Genomic DNA, 19,052 nt, shown 5'->3' on the forward strand with positions numbered 1-19,052 from the left:
ATTTGTTTTGTTTTCGTGGTTATTCCAGGAAACTTGATCCTCAAGTGAGGAGCCAATCTCCAGAGCTGTGGCTCGCCAGTCATTCTCTTCTTTCGGAATGTTTTGATAACGGCGGCATTGTGTGCCATACAACTCTGCGAATTTCTCCATTTTAACTATTAATCTCTCATTCATTGTGCCTCAACAATAACATACAGCTGGTCTAGTCACAACCGATTAGACGGCAGGTTGGGAATCTTCTATGGGAGCAGCATAATTGGCATGCCCACGGGTACCTGAATGCACACCAAAAAGGAATTCAGAGGCGGTGACGCCTCACGTCTTGTGCCACCATTGTAGGGGTTGTTTTGGTGCATGCCGTTCCCCAGCAGTGTGTTTTGCACTTTAATGTTACATTCCAAGTATCTGTTACTGCTTCAATCAGCTTCATACAGCTGATGATATGTGTTTACCACTCTTATGGCCTGTGTATGTGTTTCTGTTGCAGCTCTGATGTGTATCGTGAAACCAGACGGGCCGCCCCAGCTGTGTAAGACAGACGAGATAGGGGAGATTGTCATCAACTCGCGGGCGGGGGGCACCATGTACTACGGCCTGCCAGGCGTTACCAAGAACACATTTGAGGTCAGATTTTCTGATGTGGTGTGTCTGTGTGTAGTTCCTGAATGAATGGCCATGCAAGCAAGAGCTCTGCAAGAACAGATATAGTGGAAGGGTAGCTACACGTGTCATCTTTTCTATATTACTGTTCCCATGGATGTGGAACACAAAAAATAAATGTTGATCTCTTATTGTAAATTTTAATTCAATTAATGAGTGTCAACAAGATGGCACTATGAATTTTGTAGTATTTGTCTTATCAGTTTGTGTGGAAGCTTCAGAAAGCATTGATAACACTTTATGAAGCATATTTCTGTTAAGTTAAAATGTTTGATTTAAGCAAATCATCACATAATTTACCTCATAAGCTTTAACAGCCTCATAAAATGTGATGCAAGTAGTGAAAACTGTGTTTTTATCCAGCCACAGGGGGCTGTATAAAATGCAATGGACATAATGAGTTATTTATTGGTACATTTATTGGAATGAGTTCAGAAAACCTGGCAGACCGTCAAAACAGGATTGATCTTCGCTTGTTTTTACCCATAAAGTAACCTTGCTGACTCGGACTTCTATTTGTGACAGTGAAATCTGTGTGTATGAATCTAGATAACGTTAACAGTTGTGTGAGTTGATTTAGAGTTCCTATCTCACTGTGAATCTATAGGTGATCCCTGTAAACCAGGCTGGAGCACCTATTGGAGAGATCCCCTTCACCCGCACTGGCTTGCTTGGCTTTGTAGGACCTGTAAGTTATGCGTATATGCAGATCACACACAATCACACAGGGCTTATTATTTTCTTAACGATTATTCTGTCAATTCTATATTAAATTATAATTGTTAATAATCAAGCGGATTTGTTTTATCCTTTTTTTTACAAAAACAAATCTAAGATATATATATTTTTTAATCTATCAAATTAATTTGTCTGAATAATCACTTAAACGGCACTTTTGTACATGATTGTAGTGTTGTTTCTGACTATACCCCCCCCCCCCCCCACACACACACACACACACACACACACACACACACACACACACACACACACAGGGCAGTCTGGTGTTTGTAGTGGGGAAGAATGAAGGGCTGCTGATGGTGAGCGGGCGACGGCACAACGCTGATGATCTGGTAGCCACGGCGCTGGCAGTGGAGCCGGTTAAAACCGTTTACAGGGGGAGGTGAGAGAACCACTCCATCGTTGCCTGTGTGTGTGTTCCTGAATATTGTTCTATGTTAGTGTGTGTCACGTGTGTAATGTCTACAGAAGTCTGAATACACCTAAATTGACCAATTATGTTATGGTGTGTATATATACACGGTATATAGTATAATGTACAAGCCCATGATGTGTTGACGGGTTCTGAATGTTTTATAACGTCTATAATCCCATGCCCAAAAAAGGGATGCCGTGGTGAAAGTGTTTTATCTCCATTAACTGGGAAACTAAATCAATGTTGATGCGTGACCATTTTCACAAACAGTATAATATTCAAAATGAAACAAAACGTTTCCATAGGACCGATATGATATTGTTCTCCGGTGATCATCCATGTAAAAGAAGACTGTACTGTGTGTAATTGCGGCTGTTGTCTGTTGCTCAGGATCGCTGTGTTCTCGGTGACTGTGTTCTATGATGAGAGGATAGTGATTGTGGCCGAACAGCGGCCAGACGCCAGCGAGGAGGACAGCTTCCAGTGGATGAGCCGAGTACTACAGGTAATATTAATTAATCATAGTATTACTATTAATAAATATAATAGTAAACTTCAACAGTTTAATTTACTATGGGTTCATTTTATTGCTTGCCCCGCGACCCGACTCCGGATAAGTGGTTGAAGATGGATGGATGGTTTAATTTTGTCTGCTCTGAGGCAGGCTGAGGCCGAAAGTTGTCAAGTGTTGTGAATAAACAAGAATCTTTATCTGAGCCAGTCTTGCATCCTTCATTTTACCACTTGATATTTGAACCTAGTTATATATATTATATATACTTATAGCTGCCTAAACAGAAAGGCATTCAGAGGAAGCGCAATTGTTTCTTAACCCCGAATTACTCTCCAAGTGCCGGATTGGCTGCTCACTGCTACTAGTTGTTATAGCAAAGGACGAATTTCACCTATGTGCATATATAGTATATATATTCTAAAGACAACTCTAATTATTTGTTTGTAATAAAATGTACATGCGTGTATTATGCGGTAGATCCAGTGTTTCTCCCAGTTATTGTACAGGCCTGGTGTGCCACGAGACCAATAAGAACCCCCTCCAGGCCAACAAAATCCCATTTTGTATGCCAAAGAAAGAACACAAAGTCTTAAATATAATGTGAATTATTTTTAATTCAAATATTTTATCTGCAGACTGGGTGTTGTGCCAATATGCCATCCGGCGTGCTGCAACTGTTTAGGAGGTTTTCAGTATGCGCCACCAGGCCTGAAATAATTTCTTGGGGCAACACTGAGATGTCCGTCTTCATGCTGTTCTTCATTTAGACTGATAATAACTTTTTTTTCTACGTAGGCCATCGACAGCATTCACCAGGTTGGCCTGTACTGTCTGGCACTCGTCCCCGCCAACACCCTCCCAAAGACCCCGCTGGGGGGCATCCACATCTGTGAGACCAAGCAGAACTTCCTGGAGGGCAACCTGCACCCCTGTAACATCCTCCTGTGCCCTCACACCTGTGTTACCAACCTACCCAAACCACGGCAGAAACAGCCCGGTAAGGCAGAGTGGGCCCATTAACATGGGATGATGTTCTCATTATGATCTGTATGTAATATGATGTAAGCCTACTATGATTTAATTAGCAAATTACTGTAGATGGCTTGATAGGGATGACAGGGATTCTGCACAGCATCAAAATACAGTAAAAAACTAAACAAAAAAACTAGCTACATTCAGAATGTCAAAAAGAAAATCTTTAATAAAACATGTTAGTAATCAAGAGAACATGCTTTCGCCTCAGGTGGCCTTCATCCTGTTTTAACATCTTCAGTTTAGAAATTGAAGCATTAAGGACCGAATATATATATATTTTTTTATGGAAATCTTGTATCTCCATATTTCCATATTTGTTTTTCTTTCTTTTTTAATAAATGAATGCCCTACTTTGTCATATCACAGTGTCACACAACAGTAGCAAAAATAGACAAGATACAAAAGAAACCCACATTTCAGGTATAAGTGGTTAAATCTGTGTGTGGGTTTTATGAATACTGAACCAATGAAAAGTATTTAACAAGAGCATGTTGTGACTAAATAACTACTAGTATCAGATCTTGGAACCTTTCCAGAAAAGTAACTGTTTTAGTCATACAAGGTTTCCACACGGGACAACAACGACGATATATTGGGTAGTCATTTGCACGGCTCCATTCCATTCCTATATCCTAACCATACTCCTCCGTTCTGTGGTGTGTGCAGTGGGTGTAGGTCCAGCTTCCATCATGGTGGGAAACCTGGTGGCAGGGAAGAGGATGGCTCAGGCAGCAGGAAGAGAGCTGGGCACGATCGAGGATCAAGATCTAATCAGAAAGGTACAGTACAGGCACTGGGTTTCATTGAATGACTGACAATACTGTATATAATCCAATGCATTTCATATCTGTGATGCTGATTATATTATATAGTATGCTAGATTATAGTAAATAAAATGTGTATATTATACTGTGTATGTACAGTATGTGTATGTATTATATATACACACTAACACTAAATTAATGCCATAATCAATAAATGTATCATAAATATACTAGACATGGTACAACATTTTACTGTAGCAGTCAAGAAGGTAAAACATAACTAGTGAGTTATTTCAAGTCATTGATTGTGTTATTGTCCTGACTCTGTCCTGTCCTCCTCGGGGCGGGCCATAGCTTTGTATGTGGCCCATCATGATGGTAAGGTTGATGATGGTTGTGGGAGTCTTGCTGCTGCTGATGCTAATGTGCTACTTTGTAGAAGTGACACAATTTCACACAGTGTGACTTGTTCTAAACCTCTAAGATGACTTCCCCAGGCTGGCTTCCTGTTCAGTAGGGGTTCACACACAAACTGACTTTGACTCCCGAATATTATATCACACACAATTGGCGACGCCTCCTTCTGTGACGCACACGGAACTGTGCTAAATAACTCCCAAAACCCCTGCTAAACCAGATGGCACAGTGGCGCTGCCATTAAGCATTAGCCTTCCAATCCTAATACCTTGTTCACTTGCTGAGAAAAGGCTATAGCAGTAGTTAGGTAAAAAACAGTTACAATGACAGAGGTGCTGTCTCTGGCGATGCCAAGGCAATGGCAGCGCTGAGCAAAATTTCCACCAATTTATTTTGCCCTGCTACCCACCATGTTTAGCCATTTAACAAGTGAGATAACTTTTGGGGGGTAGACTAGAGAGTAGACTGACAGGAAATGGGGAAAGAGAGATGGGGAGTGACACGCAGCAAAGGTCGTTGGGATCGGGAGTCGAACCCGCGACACGCTGTCAGAATGCATTAGCACCCTATAGGTGCCCCGGACCGCCACACTAGCTGCCCGGGCTGAACATACGTACATTTGTGTGCACCCCTGCTTGCTGTTTGTGCTGTTGGGCTTCCATGCCTAGCATGGCTTGGTCAGTGGTCTGCTGGTCTCTCTACCAGGGCACAGCTTCCCTGATTGAGAGTGAGTGGCACGGAAGGCAATGTCAGCCAGAAGCAAAATGATGTGGCAACTGCTGCGTATGTTTCTGTCCTCAGTACAGTTTTTTATGTACAGTATTGTGCTGCCAACTGTTGACTTGCCCCTTGCTCCCTACTGTTGTTTTAATGTACCCTGGATTCGTATTCATTTCCCACACATCCTACTAGCTAAGGATAAGCACTTGTAATGCCATCTGATGTATTAGGTTTTAATGACATCAAACTTTAAAAAAAGGATCTTCTTTGCAGAACCTATGTTAACATTAAATGAAATGTATTTATTTGTTTTAGGTTAGATGGAAACAACACACTTGAACCTTTCCTAGCTTGGCCAAGGTGTATGCATATCCCTCGGTTTAAAAGAAATGAAGGTAGCTAGCTTGTCTGAAATTGTTTAGCTTACACTAGGTACACATGTGTTGACATACACTGTCTCTGTTTTATTCTCAGCACCAGTTCTTATCTGAATCCCTGCAGTGGAGAGCACAAACCGACCCAGATCATGTGCTGTATGTGCTGCTCAATGCAAAGGTACACACACACACACACACACACACACACACACACACACACACACACACACACACACACAATCATGCTAGCTTCCTTGGGTCCTGATGCCCGCAACCCACAACTTGCACAGCCCAGTCAATCCTGCCTGGTGGAGATATTCGCTCTGTGGTTCCCCTTTCTAATTTAAGCTGCTTTCTACCTGCACGTTCTCTGTTTGTCCTGTAGGGGGTAGCAGTGTGCACTGCCACATGCGTGCAGCTACACAAGAGAGCAGAGAAGATCACTGCTGTCCTGATGGAGAGGGGAGGCCTTAACACTGGAGACAATGTGGTGCTTCTCTATCCTCCTGGTGAGTTGTCTGGGCATACAGACTGTCTGAAATAGACAGCCAGACATGTTCACAAATAGAATATCAACTTGTTTGTATCCAACAAAGCTTATACAGCCAGCTGTTGACCTGACATATCTGTATATCCTACCTAAATGATTGAAATTCTCCCTATTGGTTCATCTCTGTCATTAATTCGAAGTCAATCCCCACCCCACCTCTACCTAATTTATTGTCTGTACTTACTCCTACTGTAGGTATCGACCTGATAGCTGCCTTCTACGGCTGTCTGTATGCGGGGGTCATACCTGTGACGGTCAGGCCACCTCACCCACAGAACCTGGCTGCCACCCTCCCTACTGTCCGCATGATCATCGATGTGAGTGTACAGTCCCACACCCCACAGTGATGACACATAGATAAAGACAAAGACACATAGTTTTAGTAAAATAAAGTGTCTGGTTTGTAATGTTTCATAATAGTTTGGATCGTCACATGTGGTTCTTCGCTTTGGTTTTGAGATATTTATACTTATAATATTACTAAAAAGCATGTGTGTTTGCGTTACAGGTGAGCAAAGCAGCCTGCATCCTCACCACTCAGCCTCTCATGAGGATCCTCAGGTCCAGGGAAGCTGCAGCCAGTGTCAATGTGAAGACATGGCCCACTATCATAGATACAGGTACTGGACACTATAATACTGTCTTTAGGCAAAAGTCCATTAAGATACAGTTGTCTTGTTGTCTCATTCAGAATACAACAATATATCCAATGTGTCCCTGTTATTCAGAATGAAAGTAGAACTGTTTTGAGTGGGATGAGATAATAATAACTATTGTTTACACCAATAAATTGTACACTCTACAGGCACCTTACTGTGCCGTTAACAACTACTGTATGGGTGTCGCTTTCCTATTGTAAAGATCCAATTCACTGAGCTGACAGTGAAAGTAGAGTTTATTTGGTAGTCTTATATAAATGCATCGTTGTCCTCCCCTCTTACCAGATGACCTGCCCAGGAAGCGACCTCCCCAGCTCTACAAGCCTCCCACAGCCGAGATGCTGGCCTACCTGGACTTCAGTGTGTCCACTACAGGAATGCTTACGGGAGTGAAGGTAAACCCACACTTCTGTTTGGGTGCTGCCCAACCACAAGGAAACTAAACACTTCTGTTTGGGTGCTGCCCAACCACAAGGAAACTAAACAGAAACCACAAGGATTTGAGTTATTTCATGAGGCATTATTTGCATCAGTGAATTATTTAACCCATTTTGACCTGAGATCAGATTCTAAAAATGTCTGTTTGAAAATGACAGTTTCTGAAAAAGCTATGTTTATATAGCGTGCCACTCGGTGGCGCGCTATATATATAATAGCTAAAGCATAACATAACGCTAACACCAAAAGGGGTTCCCGCCCAAAATGGGTTAAACCATACGTACATAACTCATGGCACAGGATGCCAACTCTGAATCATTAGGAAGAAGCAACTTCTGCTTGAGGCCATGTGATGGCAGTGTTTGTCACCAGGTAATGGTGTGTGTCATTTGCATGTGTCTCGTCAGATGTCCCACGCTGCAATCAGCACACTCTGTCGCTCCATTAAGCTTCAGTGTGAGCTCTACTCCTCTCGCCAAATAGCCATCTGCCTGGACCCGTACTGTGGCCTGGGCTTTGTCCTGTGGTGCCTCTCCAGGTAACACACACACACACACACACACACACACACACACAGATGCATAGATCAGGGCTTCTCAAGTGGGCGCAGTGGCACCCTAGGGTGCCGTGACGCAAGTCCAAGGGTGCCGCAGAATCCTTCGATAATATTTGACTTATTAAATCAGACCCGAGTTTCACTGTACTTGGTCTTCTTCAGTCTACATCAAATCTCTTCACCCCACAATAGGTTATTTAAACGTCATTTTAAAGTTATGTTCAATCTGTCCTAATGGAAACAGATATTCTCTCAAGTTTTCCAATTGACAACAATGTATGTTAGTAGAGGGAAGATTGCATATTTGCATAACGTAATATGAAATACATGTAAGGTTAAACTATAAAGTAGCTCTGGGGTGCTGTGGATCACTGGCATAGATACACAGCGCACACACTGCATAATACACACCCACAATTGAATTCCTTCTCTAAGACACAGTCTGATAGACACACATGCTCACATTGACCGCTATGTTTTTTTAAGGTGTATATCTGCACTGAGTTGCATTTGGCCCCACATGTTGTCAAAGAGCTGTGTTGTTGTGACAGTGTTTACTCAGGTCACCAGTCCATCCTTATACCTCCACTGGAGCTGGAGAGCTCCCTGCCTCTGTGGCTGACCACGCTCAGTCAGTACAAGATCAGAGACACTTTCTGCTCCTATTCCGTCATGGAGCTCTGCACTAAAGGCCTGGGCACACAGACGGAGATGTTGAAGGTGAGGACCACTCATGCATGCAAATGCATACACACAAATGCATGCACAGGTGGACACACGCAAACAAAGGCAATCACTCATCACCTTTCATGTGATGCAGCCTTTCAAGTTACGTTGTCCTTATTTCTGTAATTATCATGTAATACATAGTGTTAAGCAGGAGTGTAACAATTAGTTTTGAAGGTAACAAACATCGGCATCAAGCTTAATGCATTTAACATTCTGATGCATGAATAACGTTTGTGTGTGTGTGTGTGTGTGTGTGTGTGTGTGTGTGTTCTCCAGGCACGAGGTTTGAACCTGTCATGCGTGCGTAGCTGTGTGGTGGTAGCAGAAGAGAGACCACGTCTGACCCTCACACAGGCCTTCTCCAAGCTCTTCAAAGATCTGGGTCTGTCGCCCCGTGCTGTCAGCACTGCCTTTGGCTCCAGGGTCAATCTGGCCATCTGCATGCAGGTTGGCTACACATGCATGCACACACACACACACACACACGCACGTGTGATTAGATATCTATTATTAAATGATTTTCAACATGTACCTAGGTTATAATAAGGTTGATCCTGTGTAATTTTTATTTTATTTTCTGTCTTGATGATTCCAGTTAACTCTTACCATAGAATTACTGAAAAGTGGAATCATGGTTAACTTTGTAGTTTATCCATTTTTCTATCTGACACACACAGGTCCCTACTCTGGGACGCTAGCTTGTAGGTCGGCTATTTTTAGCTAAAATATTCGGTGTAACGAGAAAATAGGAGCAGACCAAGTAACCCTGGGGGACCCCGGGGTTAAGGCTTGTCACGTACCAACATGATTTAATTATTTTTCCTTCTTTTCATCAGGGTACATCTGGACCCGACCCTTCTACTGTCTATGTTGACATGAAGTCTCTACGACATGACAGGTACGCTGAAATTCTGAGAAGTAATCCATGGCATTTCTTAAGCTATTGAACTATTGTTTTTATGAACAAAGTTGGAAAATAAGAGACTGGAAACCATCCAATCATATCAGACACCCAGTCATTAATACAGTATGTATGTATGTATGTATGTACCAACATTACACAGACTAAACACCAATGGTCATAGTGTCACAAACTGCACCTCACATTTACTGCAGTTCTACTTGATGAAATTGCTTAATGGTGAAATTACGAAAATGTTCATAAGACGGAAACAAAAAGGGAGATAAGAGCTACACTATTCTAGCTGCCAGGACATCACAGCTGTTTGGGTGCAGTATGAAAACAGAATTCATGGGTGGAATTCACCCATGGACTCGTAGACTAAGATTATGAACAGCATACTGTACATGTGAGATCAATCAGACTGTGTTATTTGTCTTCTTCAGGGTGAGGCTGGTGGAACGAGGGGCACCACAGAGTCTTCCACTCATGGAGTCGGGCACCGTAAGTAGTAGGCTCTTCAGCATTGACCTACATAGCAAGCTACATAGTGAGATCATGGCACCAACAACACAAACTCAGACCCTGCTACTACATAGTGAGATCATGGCACCAACAACACAAACCCAGATCCTGCTACATAGTGAGATCATGGCACCAACAACACAAACCCAGATCCTGCTACATAGTGAGATCATGGCACCAACAACACTCAAATTTGCGTTTCTCTCCCATAAGGACACCTCATCCTAAAAGTTTTTATAAAAGCAATGCTAACTGTATTGATAAATTGATTGCTTTATTAACACTCTGATTGCCCGGGGTTATTTAATCCATTAAATCATAGCACCCAATCGATTTATAGCAACAGAGCACTTTTACCGACGGACCGGAAGTTATACCGGATGTGGCTGGAGCAGCTAAATGTAGCCAAAACACTCTAAAGGCGATCGACAACAACGGGAGGCATTAAATCTAACACGACTAGTGACTGGACAGCGGGGGGCCGTCCAACACAGGATCTTTTCTTAGAATTGGATGGGATGATTTAGATTGTGAGTTATTAACGTTTTAAGATTTCCGTTGTCATCAGCTAAACAGGGGGGGAACATTTTCGATGACGTCCCACTGTTGTGCAACATCGAGTATTGCACAACAGGCGCTCCTAGGCTGTAGAGCGATGCGATCGGTTTTCATATCAATAAACTTCGTCTTTTGGATAGGGATGGATGGGGATTGTTTCCATTGTGTCCATTGTACTCGATTCATCCGTAATACATGATCTATCTATAAATGCACCACGTCTCTGTATGTGTGTATGTAGGTCTGTAATCCATGTAACTCAAGAATCGTTCGCCCCACCGACTTCAAATTTGACACACACGTTCCATACCACCACAGGGAATGCAGTGGCCCAGAACCAGCACAAAAGCCTCTGCCCAGGCTCTGGACAGGTCCCCTGCCCAGGGTCTGGACAGGTCCCCTGCCCAGGGTCTGGACAGGTCCCCTGCCCAGGGTCTGGACAGGTCCCCTGCCCAGGGTCTGGACAGGTCCCCTGCCCAGGGTCTGGACAGGGCCCAAATTAGCCAATTGATCACACCTGATCACCCCTAGATATCCATATATGGAGCTTGCTTGTTCTGACATCACAATAATGTTCTGACATCTGCATGGACTCCATAGAATTTGGGCATGCCTGACAAATAACTCCATATATGGGCATAAAAGGGACACAGACATAATAAATGGGTGCATGCATTTCCAACTTGCATTGTTCCAAGTAGGCCAGTGCCCAATGGGCACCGCTCTAGTATAATAGAATACACCGCAAATACAATGTGAAACATATGGGATATAAAGCTCAGTAGAATCATAAGGTGTATTTACAGAGAAAGGTGGTGTGGGGGGGGGGGGGCGGGCATCAGATGAGTCCACTATCAAGATGTATTGATTTGCTATGAGTGAAACATGACCCTCTTTGCTGTCCCTTCAGATCCTACCAGGAGTGAAGGTGATCATTGTCAACCCAGAGACCAGAGGGCCTCTGGGGGATTCCCACCTTGGGGAGGTGAGTGGACAGATACATGTCAACAATTTATATTTGGTCTGTTGATGATTCACTGTATTGGTGCACACGAGCACAGCACGCGTACACAGTACACACACACACACATACAACTGAACTTGCAGGCTCTTGATGATAATATTGCTCTAAAAGTAATGGTTGACAGACGCTTTTATTTTCAGATTTTAGCTTCGCTTAACATTATCTTTGTTCTCAATTGGAAACTTATTTCTTGAGATTCCACTATCGTAATTACTTGGATAGCTAGTGGATTTACACAGCCTTGCGTAGCCAGACTGTTGCCTCCCACAATTTTCATTGTTTCCTTTCTTACTCAGATTTTGGGAGGTGTAGTTCCAGACTCTATATAGCATTAGGAGATTGTGGAATAGTTGTACGGCTACATGAGACATAGTTGTTTTAGGTTCACAGGATCAGTTTCCTGTCTCTTCATATCTTCAGATCTGGGTGAACAGCCCTCACTGTGCCAGTGGCTACTACACCATCTATGGCGAGGAGAGCCTCCAGGCAGACCACTTCAACACCAGACTCAGCTTTGGGGAACCCCACACCCTGTGGGCTAGGACAGGCTGCCTGGGCTTCGTCAAGAGGACTGAGCTCCTGGACGCTAGCGGAGGTGAGAGAACGCTTCATAAATTACTCAATTGTTTAACCACATGAACTCTAGCGCCCCGATTCTGGGAATGTAACACATAGGTGAACATTGGTGACACTATCGGATCTAAAAGCTCACAGAGCTTATATATCGGCTATTTTCTGTATTTGACGTACAACTAAGTATATAGAGTTCAAGTGGTTACATTTATAATTAATTTCTTGTACATATTTAGGCTGTGACAGCATGAGATACAGTAAAAACAACCAAAAGACAAACTGTAAACTGTTAGATCTCCACCACTTTTAACCTGGCGCCCCTTTGGGCATGTAATTTTAGGCAAGAATGCAAGAAAAGTTACATTTATTTTCATTTTTTGCTATAAAAAAAGAAGAAGTGGAAGGTGGGTTAACTATGGACCTATTTGGTTACATTTGTGCACAGATGGATAAATTACCACCGAGGATTTTACAGTGTCTTGTATGTGACAGTAAAAAATAAAAATACCAAATATACCCGTCACTTTTCCCACTCGTCCTCCCAGATCGCCATGATGCCCTGTTTGTGGTGGGCTCTCTGGATGAGACGTTGGAGCTCAGGGGGCTGCGCTACCACCCCATAGACATCGAGACCTCCGTGTCCCGAGCCCACCGCAGCATTGCGGAGAGGTAAGGCTTCCTGTTCATTTAGCTTGGACCGTGCACAACTAACCGGATCATTTAGCATGCACAACTTGAGTAACCAGAGTTAATTTAGTTAATTCAGGCACGGCTAGCAAGAGTTAGCTACATTTTCAGTACTTCTCAAACTTTTTCAAGTCAAGGACCACCAAATTGATATGTATGTGGTTGTGGACCCCCATCTGAAAAGGGTTTGTGCCAAGGACCCCCGGGAGAGACGATATAATACAAATATGAATTAAAAGAATACTAAAATAGAAGATGTACCAGCTCGCAGCACGTACAAACTGACACTTTGTCAGCTTGTAGATCTATCAATATAAGTGGATAAAGTGCTCAAATGGATTGTGATGCTAATTAAATACTTTTGCTGTGGGGGCCCCCAACGACACACTCTGAGAATCACTGAGTTCCTTGTTTTACAGTTTTAGTAATAAATCCTGTAGTCATATATATTTACCAACAATGTAAATGTGTATCTGCATCTGTTTACAGTGCAGTGTTTACATGGACCAACCTGTTGGTGGTGGTGGCAGAGCTGAGTGGTTCGGAGCAGGAGGCCTTGGACCTGGTGCCCCTGGTTACCAACGTGGTCCTGGAAGAACACCACCTTATTGTGGGGGTGGTGGTGATCGTGGACCCTGGGGTCATACCCATCAACTCTCGGGGAGAGAAGCAGAGAATGCATCTGCGAGATTCCTTCCTGGCAGACCAACTGGACCCCATCTATGTGGCCTACAACATGTGAACACCATTCTCTTGACTCTTGTTGAAAAGATAATTGCCACGAGGAAGATGGAGTGGGTGGAAGAGAAGAACAAACTGTTGCAACCCCCACATGCAGACGAACTCGTATCTTGGGGAAAGTACATGATTGAATGTGGATTCAGCCTCAGTGCCATTCCTCAACTTGCTTCATTCTGCAATCCAGAGTCACTGAGGTTGTTTCACGTGGATAATTACAAAAAAAAAGTCTGTTCTCTCCTCTTGACAAGGGGCCACATCGCTCAACCGGAGGAAGTTAGCCTATTTCATGCCTCCTGCGTCTCCCTCGAACGTCCATTGAACAATTTTATTTTGATCAGACATTGTTGGTTACATAGTTTCACCACAGTGAAACAACAGAGTTGTTTTTCTTTTACGTTTCATTATCTACCATCATACCATTCCTTTGTTGGTAGCATAGCCTGTTTCCCTCCATCCCTCTCTCCCTTGGTTTGTTCCCGGCTATCCCTGAAGGCAGGACAGAACCCTGCAACCTCCGAGAGGAGCTGGAACCTTCCCCAATGCACTTTAAGTCCTTCCACCTCAGAGTCCATTAGTTGTCCTGTCCTCCTCTGAGGGGGGTGGCATGACCCCTGACCCTACCTTCGCTGCGCCTCAAAGCATCAAAAACCCACGTCAGTGTTACTGTGCCACCATAAAGTTCGTCTCGCTCAGACAAAGTCTGCACCTGCCTTAAAGGCAGTATCGACATACATGTCCTTCCTACTTGGTGCACCGTTGTTTTAACTCTCCACCTCCGATAGCTTACATACAGTATGTTATTGCCAGTCATAGTGGCAAAAATGTTACACAACTTGAATCTTTTGTTGGGGTGGAATGTGAAAAACTAGCTTCATAAATATGCAACCTGCATAATAGATGAGCAAAGGTCTCGCCGATGAACGGAAGCAAATTTCCTTGGTATTCTAATGTAGCAGTTGGTGCATTATATAGTTATGATTGTATACTAATACTAGTGAATATTAAAATTCCTAATTGCACCATTTGTCAAATTGAGTCTAAAAGTTATACCTACTATTGCTAAAGGTATGTATGCTAATTGGCATTGGTATCAATGTCACCATCTAGGCCTTGATACCGTATCTACTGTATTATTTTGTACAGTAAGACATTTGAAGTCCCATGGAAGTTGATTTAAAAGGTCATTGCTAACTTTCAAGCAGGAGTTCACTGCATACAGTAACAACATTTTCTCCTGACTTGTACTGTTAACTATGTACAATTTGTCTTGTGTAGTTTCCCATGGTGAAGCAAAGTGCTTTTCTCATTAAATAACAAGTCTGCTCACAGTTGATTTGGGGTAAGTGTAGGTTTATAAGAAGGCAAGTCAGTGCCTTTATATTGCGCCATTGTGAAGCATGACATTTCTGATCATGGACTGGTGAGTTTCTAGAAAATCGGATATAAAGATGAGGACAAAACCTTGCCTTATTAAAACCTGTGGAACTTCAATACTTTTTGTTTTTATTTTTTTAACAAAGGTTTCATTTGTGTGTGTGTGTGTGTGTGTGTGTGTGTGTGTGTGTGTGTGTGTGTGTGTGTGTGTGTGTGTGTGTGTGTGTATTCCAGCATTTTTACATGAGGAATCAAAATACCCCTTTATCACTCAAAAGCACAGGTTTTTGGGGGAGGGGGAGGCATTTCATGTTTTCTTGGGTTGATAGTCCTATTTTTATCATTTTTTTTATCATTACAATTGAAATCCATCACATGCAACTGAAGAAAATCATGTCTTAGCAAAAATAATCAAGGTAACTGTTAACAAAGCCCCATGTGCTAGAATCCTCTTTCCATAGAAAAGTGAGGCTGTATAAGAGGGTGTGTGGATGTTGTCTGTAAACTGTTTTAGAGGTCAAATGCTGTATCACTGGTGTTAATGTGTACATTGAAAATAACTTGTTGATAAAACTTGACTGATAATTTTCATACTTGACAGCATTTTTCTGCATCATTAACTTAATAATATCACATTGCTAAACAAAAAGTGATATCAAATATCTTGGCAGGTCATAATGTGCATATTCACCAATATCATTTTACATGTGTGAGTGTGTTTGCCTGGAAGCATTGGAGTGAGCTGGTTTTCTGGTGCTAAAAGCTTGTTTTTGTTTTTGTTTTTTTTAAGATCCCAAAATATTGGAACAAATTTTATTCCTAAAGCCAGCTTCTTTTTTATGTCGCCCCCACTGTATTTTTATTCTTTACATTCAAATCAAAGCATATTAATATATTCTGTATGGGTTCATCAGTAATTCTTGAAGTTCTCTTTCTTAGAAACTGCGCAACTTTTACAAAACATTTGTTTGTAGAGGTAGTTTGACTACTTCCACGACAAACATTTGCTAAGTAGGCTACAAGAGTCCTTCTTTTGAGTAAAGTTGAAGTATTCATAAATTGTAAGTGAAGCTTTTGACCTAATGTGGTATTTGCTTTGTTGCTACTGTTTCACTCCAACTTTTAATAAAGTTTTATAATTTCACGCTGGCCTTGAAGCCTATTCAATAAGATATTGGTGCTATTGACAAAGGAAGATTTTAATTTCAGATACTGGCAAATGACACTGACAGACCACCGTACCCCTTTTGAAATAATGTCTTCATTTGTGTGAAGTCATTAGTTAATTCTATTCATTTTCTGATTTGTATTTTTATTAATTACACTCACTGCCATGTATTACAGCAGTTGCAGACCGCCGTCACCAAACGACCATCAATGGCGTATACTCAACAGTATAATCGCTATGCATCTTAAAGGGATAGTTCAGATTTTTTTAACTTAAGCTGTATGAAATACTTGCCATTAATATAGTGGTTGCAACTATTAATTGATTGCCCGAGTCCTGTGGTGGGAGTTCTGCTCTGGTTTTGGTGAATATTAAGTAGTTCCGGTCATTTTGTGATGGGCACAGGGGGCCACGCATTAAAAGTAAATTAATCCACAAAACTAACGTAATTTCTGTTGTTGACCTATTTCTAAAATATTAGTGCAACTTTCGTTAATTTTTTACCCCTCTATCACACAGAACTATGTTTTTTGTGTCCATATCACTATGCCCAAAAATAGTTCCATGTGATAGAGGGGTCAAAGTTGAATGAAAGTTGCGCTAATATTTTTCAAATAGGTCAACAATTCAAATGACGTTAGTTTTGTGAATTCATTTACTTTCACTGCGTGAAAGTGCCCCTTACAAAATGACCGGAACTACTTAATATTGACCAAAAGCAGAGCAGAACTCCCACCACGGAACTCAGGCAATCAATTAATACAGTTCCAACCACTATATTAATGGCAAGTATTTCATACAGCTTAAGTTTAAAAAATCTGAACTATCCCTTTAACAAAATTCTATCCATGGTCAAACATGACATGGCTGACATTTCTATTAATTTATTTCTGCCAAGTTTTTGAACTTGTAATGTGGTGTAGGATTGAAGATATGACTAGCCTCCAAAGTAAGAATACCAAGCACAATGTATTGTATCTGTGAGGTAATGAAATTAGGATCTTTTCTTACCAAAACTCAAGGGCCCGAAATGTATACCTCAATTAAGGTCTGTACACTATGCATAGTTGAGCTGCATCAAAGACATCCTGAAACAGTCAATGGTGCAAAAATGTCTAACTCTGAAAACAAAAATAAAACGTACGTCTACTTGACAAAACACTGTCATGCTGTCATTGGATGTGTTTCATGTAAAATAATAAAAAGCTTTGTCAGAATTCGTTGTCCTTTTTTTGCAATTTGGCTACATTCTCTTGGCTCTTGGTTGTCATGAGGGGTGCAGTGGTTAATCATATTAATTAAACAATATAAAATCATGAATTCACTATTTTTGCAGTATACTCTATGGTTGTATGGTAGTATGATTGGTAAGTATAAAATATATATTTTAAGTGGTTAAATAAATCAATTTGAAATGTTATGCTTTGATTTGAAATATATGCACGGCTTGGGATATCCGTGGATATGCTCCTGAGGAGGAGGATTCTAAAAATGACTCCTAAAGCCTTGTTTATACTTCACTGTGCAACAGCAGACAGCAATATGCAAACTCACAGCACATCTCGTTCAAGACACTGAACTTGCAGATCTGCCATTTTTGCCATTATATGGTTAAATGGGCCCTAAGAGATGCAGAAATTAACTAGCCCTTCTGGGCACAGGTCTCCACCAGGAGGATAGGAGAGTGTGTGATGTTTGGCAAAATGTTTAGGAGTAATTTATACATGTTTGTTTGGGTTTGTCATTGTGTGTGTGTGTGTGTGTGTGTGTGTGTGTGTGTGTGTGTGTGTGTGTGTGTGTGTGTGTGTGTGTGTGTGTGTGTGTGTGTGTGTGTGTGTGAGAGAGACAGAGACGCAACTTGGCCTGTTGTAGCGCCACCATGAGGCTGACTTGAAAACTGTCAAGTGGCATTTCTTCCTTAGCCTATAGTGGGAATAGGCATGCACGGCTTGGGATAGGCTACACTGCCATGTCTTCCTTCTCAGAATGCATTTCTTTCATGTGGATTCCAAGGGATTCGATTTCCCAAAAGTTGCGTAACTGATCTGACAGTGCCTGTTCCTCTCCGACGCTGATGTGCATCACTTCAATGTCCACAACTTCAGTTATGATATTTAGTGTGGTGACTTCTCCTTGCACCAGCCATCCAAATACACTTTCCAGTGCAACTACAGTCCTTCATTCAGTCTCTCCATTTTGCGTCTTGTTTTGAATTCTTAATTCTGTTTCGAACGACACCAACGAAAATCTAGAATCGGGTTATATTTTTGTTTCAAATACCTATTTCTAAGTTTTTAATGAACAGTATCCAGAAAACGAACCATATTCTATGTTTTAATTTACCATTTATATATTTGACAAACAGTTTTCAGAACACCAAACCGTATTCTGAATAGGCCTAGGCCTACTGTTTGTCAAATACGAAATTAGAATTCAAATGGCCGTAAAATACACGGACCGATGTTAATGGTATGGTAGCCCTGAAACATGACTGCCATGATGATTATCATGACAGTCATGCAGAAACTTAGCCATGTTTTTGGCGCTCGCTGCATTTACAAGATTTCCGTATATATAAACATTCAGATTTCAAATATAAAGTACTCACAATTTGTCCCACGGGTGTTAGTTGGTAGCAGCGCCAGCGATTAGAATTGCTGCATCCCGCGTTCTTTAATAAAAATCATCTTTATCCGAGCTCCCCGGCTACTTTTTTCAAACGGGGTTCTTTTGGGAAATCCACAGTTGCACACCGGGAGCGTAGGCATATTGGAGGGTAATCCCTCCTGGACGCTATTGGCGAAACACCTAAGTTAAGGGGTCCCCCCCATGTAGCCCACCCTGACCACTAATCATTGGTCAGGGGCATTACAGTCACATCTAGCTTGGTGACTCCCTCAATGACCCCATGAGGTCAAAGGGAATT

At 41.9% G+C, this 19,052-nt stretch overlaps 1 protein-coding gene across 1 annotated transcript in view; it reads left to right on the plus strand.

Annotated features, from left to right (window-relative positions):
• dip2ba (disco-interacting protein 2 homolog Ba) overlaps nucleotides 1-17,292 on the plus strand; it is a 60,249-nt gene extending 42,957 nt beyond the window's left edge. The window contains exons 19-38 of the mRNA XM_083770117.1: nucleotides 488-624; nucleotides 1,268-1,348; nucleotides 1,656-1,783; nucleotides 2,207-2,321; nucleotides 3,126-3,327; nucleotides 4,032-4,144; nucleotides 5,741-5,821; nucleotides 6,029-6,152; nucleotides 6,389-6,510; nucleotides 6,702-6,813; nucleotides 7,138-7,247; nucleotides 7,698-7,828; nucleotides 8,398-8,566; nucleotides 8,852-9,022; nucleotides 9,412-9,473; nucleotides 9,923-9,980; nucleotides 11,470-11,544; nucleotides 12,004-12,178; nucleotides 12,702-12,825; nucleotides 13,333-17,292. Coding sequence (XP_083626243.1) covers nucleotides 488-624; nucleotides 1,268-1,348; nucleotides 1,656-1,783; nucleotides 2,207-2,321; nucleotides 3,126-3,327; nucleotides 4,032-4,144; nucleotides 5,741-5,821; nucleotides 6,029-6,152; nucleotides 6,389-6,510; nucleotides 6,702-6,813; nucleotides 7,138-7,247; nucleotides 7,698-7,828; nucleotides 8,398-8,566; nucleotides 8,852-9,022; nucleotides 9,412-9,473; nucleotides 9,923-9,980; nucleotides 11,470-11,544; nucleotides 12,004-12,178; nucleotides 12,702-12,825; nucleotides 13,333-13,585 — 2,543 coding nt within the window. The 3' untranslated portion in view covers nucleotides 13,586-17,292. The remainder of the gene's footprint in view (nucleotides 1-487; nucleotides 625-1,267; nucleotides 1,349-1,655; nucleotides 1,784-2,206; nucleotides 2,322-3,125; nucleotides 3,328-4,031; nucleotides 4,145-5,740; nucleotides 5,822-6,028; nucleotides 6,153-6,388; nucleotides 6,511-6,701; nucleotides 6,814-7,137; nucleotides 7,248-7,697; nucleotides 7,829-8,397; nucleotides 8,567-8,851; nucleotides 9,023-9,411; nucleotides 9,474-9,922; nucleotides 9,981-11,469; nucleotides 11,545-12,003; nucleotides 12,179-12,701; nucleotides 12,826-13,332) is intronic.
• The last annotated feature ends 1,760 nt before the right edge of the window (nucleotides 17,293-19,052 follow it).

Source organism: Protomyctophum parallelum (genome assembly GCF_964188405.1).
Source record: "Protomyctophum parallelum genome assembly, chromosome: 7".
Taxonomy (NCBI): Eukaryota; Metazoa; Chordata; class Actinopteri; order Myctophiformes; family Myctophidae; genus Protomyctophum; species Protomyctophum parallelum.